Here is a 6,751-nt window from a genome sequence, read left to right on the forward strand (position 1 = left end):
ATACTACTGTTTGTGACATGATCTGTAAAAGTGTAGAATGACAGTGTTCAGTGGTACATGAAACCTCACACAGTACTTGCCAAATTGCGCAAATTTTGCAAACTAAAAATACAGCTGATGGAAAAAAATTCAGTATCACAAAACATTACGCTCAAATGAGGTGTTTTTTCAGGCAATTCGGTAGATGTGTATTTCGCAAAACAGCATTTATTGTTTATTATTCGAATTTCCAGGTCACCTAATGTAAGTCACATAATCATTATTTGAAGATGACGCTGTATGCACTAACACCTCACTGAAACACCTCAAAAGACGTTCCTTGCCAATAGGGTGACCCTGGAGGACACTTCCACATATCTTTTGTTTTAAAATAATGTACTATTATTGTACCTCTAAAAAATACACCTATATGTTGCCAGGTTTCCTAGGCATTAATGTTTGGATAATACTCGTACGTCTCCTTTGGTTAAAAATAATGACAAGTGTGGTTAATGTGATATTTGGAATGACTTATCACAAGAGGAAAAACTATGTTTCAGTCACATATCATCGGTTAATGGAAACGCATCATTTTGAAATAGTTTGTTGACATTTAGAAAATATTGCTGCTTTGCACAAATCTGTAATGGAAATGCAGCTTATGCTTTTTTGTACATTTTGTTGTAATATGGAAATAATTTTCTTCATGTTATTGACTGGGTGTAGTTCAAACATATATACACATCTACAAAACCTTATAGACTGCCTTCGACTGTTTAAGGGTTATTTATCAAGGACATTTTGCTATTCCAATTATTCATATCCAAATCTTTGGTTTAATTATTCGTTTTTATATTAGTTAACCAAGTATTTGGTTAACTGTAAACAGAACACAATTACAGACAGCAGGTTCAGACATAAATGTTTTTATCTAAATAAAACAAAAACCATGGCCCAAACAAGACGGCCTAAACCACTGTAAACAAGGACATGAAGAAACACTTGTGAGTTGGCAAAATATAGATATTTAAAAAAAAACACACATACGATACTTGGGACTTCAGAATCTCCTGAAAAAATGAATACAATGAATCAGCACAAGACAGCAAATACAAGTACATTAAATAGACAGTTTCATTAGACACGCGTGTTGCCAAGCTTATGTGCCTGGCCTGAAATTAACTACTGGTCTGTGTTGGTTTATCCATGTGGCTAAACTGACCTTTGGAACAAATACCTGTCTGAAATAAAGATGTTTTGGTTTCCTAAAAATGAGGGGAGATGGTGAGCAATTGTCATTGTGGGGGGAAATCAAAGGATGCCTAAAAATTGTCAATATATCAATCCTGGACCGCAACAATCTTAAGGATATTCTACAAGAAGTATCTGTAGTTTCTGAACAGCAGCTTTTATTCTGAATGTGGATGCAGACAGATTTCAGTGTTCTTTTCTTTCTGTTGGCCTGTTGGGTCACTGACGGTCTTTGGCATCTCGGCTACGACAGATGATTTCAAAGTGCTCAGGGTATCTCACCAGACCCAGGATACCATCCATGTTTGGATGCGGTGAGTTCGGTGGCCAGGAGAAATGAATCCGCTGTAGTAGAGACACAATGTAAAGGAAAAGCTCTGTCCTTGCCAGGGTCTCTCCGAGACAGACCCTTGGACCTGAAGAATGAACATAAACACACAATTGATATCAGTTTTGTACAATAATTTCTGCTCATAGTTAAATCTTTTGACACTTCATAATCACAAATAAACAACCTACCCATTGAGAAAGCGACGAATGCCTCAGGTTTGTAGAAATGTCCGTTCTCATCCAAGAAATTATCTGGATTGAAAGTGTCCGGAGATTTCCAGTGCTCCTTATTACTGAAAATTGCTGTCAAGTTTGTCATGATCATAGTTCCCTATAAAAGATAGTCGATCTGTAAAGGAATCTCACAAAGTCCAGGACACATTTTAGCCCAAAGATTTACTGTACTCACTTCTATCATCCCAGCATATTTCATTAATTCATTACCTTGGGAATGTCATATCCTCTTAGTTTGGTTGGCTGTGTGGTTTCATGAACTACACCAAGAGGAACAATGTTAGCACAGCGCTGAATCTCATGAACAGTGGCGTATGTGTATGGAAGTTTTTCACGGTCAACCATGCTGGGCAGACGGTCATAACCCAACACCTGAACAATCTCCTTATGACATCTCTCTGTAACAAAACACATTACATAAACTAGATGCACAAAACATCAAACTGCAGGTAAAGTCAGACACTTAACATCGAAAAAGATGATTTATAAAATATAAAATTTATAAAAACTCAAATTATTCCTTTAATGAGTCTGGTGTAAATTATAACTGGTTGTTTTGCACATTAGAAGTTCAGAACACTTGTTTATCACCTTGTACATCTGGGTTGTCCATCAAGAAGATGAGTCCCCATCTGATGCTGGTGGACGTCGTATCGGTTCCAGCCAAGAAGAGATCGGCTGCTGACACAACCATGTTCTCCTCATGAAACGTTGAGTCCTCGTGTGATTTTTGCTAAAGGTAAAAATAATGATAGTTTGCTAAAGCTATAAGAGTAAAGTCAGAGTTTCATGACAGGCCAGATTTTAGTGCTATAGAGTCTCTCACTTTCTCAATTTCTAACATGTAGGCATCAATGAAGTCTTGTGGGTTTTCTGGATCCAAAGTTTGTCTGTGTTCTTTAACTTCTTCACGAATGAAATCCAGTAACTCAGTGGCGTTCTGATTGATCTTCTGGTGAGGTCCAGGGAAGTGTTTGATGAAAGGAACCAAGTTGAAGATCTAAAACAGAGATTGATGCTCAGTGCTTGGCCATTTTCAAGTACGAGAGATATTACTTTGTATAATTGAAAATATATTCATTTTTTTAATATTCTCATCATTACCATGATTAAAAAAAATATATCCCTCAAACAGAGATCATGTTAACCACAACCGATTTTACGTCTTATGCCCCATTCAGACCACCAGCGACTAGTAGTAGTAGAGCGACGCAATCTCATTCATTTCAATGGAAGCTTGGCGACATCTGGTGACACAAGCGAAAGTGACCGTTGGCGACCTGATGGGCAAGGCCAGCGATGCGAGAAAGTTAAGTTAAAAAAGTTTTACTTTAAGCAAATGATGAACGATTTTTGGGAGCGACTACCAATGGGAGTGAAGCAGTGGAGTTCACCCATCCTTCCCTTGTCAGTTACTGGAGTGGACAGCACTGTCACTGTGGAAAAAAAACACTGACCTCGTTTACATGGACAGCAGTAATCTAATTACTCGTTTTCTACAGTGATTTGCCATAAAATGTGATCTGATCCTCATCTAGGTCACAACATTAGACAAACACAATGTGCATAAGCTGACAACACACACATAGTTCTAGTTTCTTGTGTCTTTTTTGAAAACATCCATTAAACATTCACAGTGCTCGAGGAAAATGTAAGTAAACCCTTGGATTTAATAGTTTGTTGAACCTCCTTTGGAAGCAATTACAGTCTGTGGTGGTTTAACTTCAATGCTTAAGGTCATTGTCTTGCTGCATCAACCAACTTCTACTGAGCTTCAACTGGTGGATAGCCACCCTGACATTATCCTGTAGGGTATTTTGTTTAACTAGGGAATTCATTTTCCTCTCGATGATGCAGTGGTCCAGGCCCTGAGGCAGCAAAGCATGCACAAATTATGATGTTTCCTCCACCATACTTCACTGTTGGGATGATGTTTTGATGTGGTAAGCTACGGTTTCCCCCAAAAAATTCAACTTTAGTTTTATTAGCCCATAAAATATTTTCCCAGTAGCCAAGGTGGGGTTTGCAAAGGTGCTCTTTGGCAAAACGTCAGGGTCACAGCAATGTTTTTCAGGAGAGCAGCGGCCTCCTCTGTGATGTTCTGCCATAGACACTGTGCCTGTTCAAAGACTTGCATATGGTGGACTCATGAACATAAATGTGTGCCAGTTCCAATGATGTCTTCAAGCCTTTAGCTAATACTCGTTGGTTCTTTTTTACTTCAATAAGTATTCTGCATTGTGCCTTAGAATTTTTCTTTTGGCCGTGTGCCCAATTCTAGGAAAGGTAGCAGTACATTATTAAACTGTATCCATTTATAAACAATTTGTCTAACTGTCGACTGATGCATGTCTAAACATTTTGATGTTGTTTTGTATCCCTTTTCAGCCTTATGGAGTGCAACAACTCTTGATTGGATTTCTTTAGAGGGCTCCTTCTTTCGAGGCATGGTTCATAAGAGCTAATGCTTCTTATCACTGCAGAAAACCAGTTCATTCCTAGGGGTTCACATACTTTTTCTTGCCACTGTATATTACCCTTATTCTAAATAAGATAATAATCGCATTAAGCACATTGACACAAAAAATTAACAATTCCCCAATATTTCCAGGTTTTACATGACCATTAAAACTCTGAATATGAGTAAAATAACAAAGTGACATCACACCCTACAGCCCAACAATTAGAAATTACCTGTCCCACAGGTGACCCCGTCAGCATAAAGTTCTCATTGAGGATTTTCAGAAGGTATGCGAAGCGTTTGTTATCATATTCAAAACGATCTCCAAATATGATGGAACAGATTATATTGGAAACTGCATTCTGTAAGGCGTGCTGTGGGTCAAATGCCGTTCCTTCAACAAAAACAAAGTCCCTAAGTGTGTGATTTGAACAGGACAATGTACAACACACCATATACAGTATATACCTTAAATGAAAACAACAAAAATCTTTTAGATGCTGTATGACATTAAAATCAAATGTTTACACCTAGACACTAAGAATTGAATCTGAATAGAGGAGGAACATCTCAAACCTTCATCTTTGAGCATCTCAGTAACCAGGTAATGGCCTTCATCTAACACACGCTCTTCCACAGATTTCTTTCCCAGGCCGAAGTTTCTGAGCGTGTGGAGAGCAAACCTTCTTTGCTGTCTCCAGGTGTGACCATACGTCACCATTACAATACCTGAGAAACAGAGAAAACTTTTACCACCGGTGGTGTAGATGTTTATGATCTTCCTCTAAACACAATAAAAGTATATTATGACCCACTCACTGTCCTTATTATGACAAAAGCACCTTCCGTACATTCTGCTAAACATTTATTTTGCTCATAACATGTGTCATAGATTGATCTTACATAACAGCATGATATCTACATCCAAACCATCCAAACAAAGTTTTACTGACCGAGTCCTTTAGTTATCCATTCTATAACAGGTATAACTGGTCTTCCAGAAAAAGATGAACCTTCTTGCACCAGGGCTTCCTTGTTGATCTCCAGTGTGTTCAGGATTATTGCTGGTTTTCTTCCCAAGTAAATAGTGGACAACTCTCCAAACTGGCTGATCTGAATTTAAAATAATTAAAGTTCAACTAAATTGGATAATCACACCGATAAACATGTAATTGTTAAAAACACATTTTAAGATGTTATCACATTCTGAACACGTATGTAAACATCTTCACAATTTTTGAACCCTGATCAACATCAAACACTGATTTTTGAGTATAAACCTTTAAGTACTTTTGTCACATTCTGATTTCTGAACACATATAGCTCTGGAAAAATGAAAAGACCACTCAAGTTTTGGCTTAAATCAACATTTTTGTAACCATTTCAGTCCAGTGTCTGCTAAATTTCAACAAAAGCAAACCTCAGGAGTAACATGAAGTCACTCAACAGCAATGCAAAAAGACTGAAAGCATGATGGGACACATGAAAGATGTGATTAAAAATCAGCCTTAATCCATCAAATATTCATTTTTGAACTATTTCTAAAATACATGCAAACATTAGTATTTTGCTGTTTATGAATGAATAAGTTTTCTTTGAAGTATTCAAGATCTAAAAAACATTGCATCGTTTGTTTTCACTTTTCTGCAAATCAGTGCAAATAAAACATTATTTATATTAGGAATTTGGCAGAAATGTTGTCGGTAGATAACAGAATGAAACAAAAATTATAGTCTTTAAACGCATACCTCTAAAGAAAGCTGAAAATAATCTTAAACTCTTAATTTTTCCAGAGCTATAGCTAGATAAGCATCTTCACAATTTCAGAAGGGGTTTTAGTACGAGAATAAGAAAGAATATGACTAAGAGAGTAAAAACTTACTGATCTGACAGATCCCATTGGATCCTTTATAAAATATGGCACAGTTCCCACAAAAGGGAAAGGTCTGCGTCCAGGTGGATATTGAGCTTTGGTGAAATGAATCCTCATCATCTCAAACAGAACCAGAAAGATCAAACCCAGTACCAAAGCCAGGCTCACAGAGTTCAGGTCGAAAATCATTGCAGAAGTCTCCATTACAACAGACTGAACACAAACACGATCTCTGGTTTCTTTTACGGTGGAGGGTGGAGACAATGACAGTGTCAGACTTACCCTGTTGTGTTAACCCTTTCTTAGCATTAATGTTATGATGTATGAATCTATGAGAAAAACTATAAATGAAAAACATAAATAATTGTAATTTATAAACATGAAGACCTATGGATATTAAAATCAGAGGTTTGAGACATTGCAGGCACTTTTAGGTTCAGGAAAACGCTCTCTTTTCTTTCTTTACACTTTCCCTATGGAAATCCTTAAAAGTTCAGAAAGGTTTAAGGTTATTGGCTGTCTCACCTCATTGAACTTTAAACTTTTTTAAGTAGAGAGAGAGGGAGAGAGCAGAGATATTTTTAATAGCAATAAAATTATTTGTAATCTCATGCAGGCCACAT

At 37.1% G+C, this 6,751-nt stretch overlaps 1 protein-coding gene across 1 annotated transcript; it reads right to left on the reverse strand.

Annotated features, from left to right (window-relative positions):
* Nucleotides 1–869: 869 nt before the first annotated feature.
* LOC135750344 (cytochrome P450 2C8-like) lies at nt 870–6,378 on the reverse strand. The gene is made up of 9 exons (XM_065269148.2): nt 6,138–6,378; nt 5,209–5,368; nt 4,832–4,984; nt 4,489–4,649; nt 2,621–2,794; nt 2,386–2,527; nt 2,005–2,192; nt 1,750–1,891; nt 870–1,646 (listed from the first exon to the last, which is right to left on the reverse strand). Exons 1-9 carry the CDS (start codon nt 6,330–6,332, stop codon nt 1,450–1,452), a joined length of 1,512 nt encoding a protein of 503 aa, XP_065125220.1. The 5' UTR covers nt 6,333–6,378; the 3' UTR covers nt 870–1,449.
* Between the last annotated feature and the right edge of the window lie 373 nt (nt 6,379–6,751).

This window comes from Paramisgurnus dabryanus, chromosome 21 (assembly GCF_030506205.2).
Source record: "Paramisgurnus dabryanus chromosome 21, PD_genome_1.1, whole genome shotgun sequence".
Classification (NCBI taxonomy): Eukaryota; Metazoa; Chordata; class Actinopteri; order Cypriniformes; family Cobitidae; genus Paramisgurnus; species Paramisgurnus dabryanus.

Excerpts from the sequence above, each read along its gene's own strand:
- LOC135750344 (XM_065269148.2), bottom strand. The coding sequence starts at position 6,332 with ATGGAGACTTCTGCAATGATTTTCGACCTGAACTCTGTGAGCCTGGCT. Across the intron at positions 4,985-5,208 it reads ATGGATAACTAAAGGACTCG|GTATTGTAATGGTGACGTAT; the intron begins GTCAGTAAAACT and ends TCTGTTTCTCAG. Across the intron at positions 2,528-2,620 it reads ACATGTTAGAAATTGAGAAA|CAAAAATCACACGAGGACTC; the intron begins GTGAGAGACTCT and ends TTTTACCTTTAG.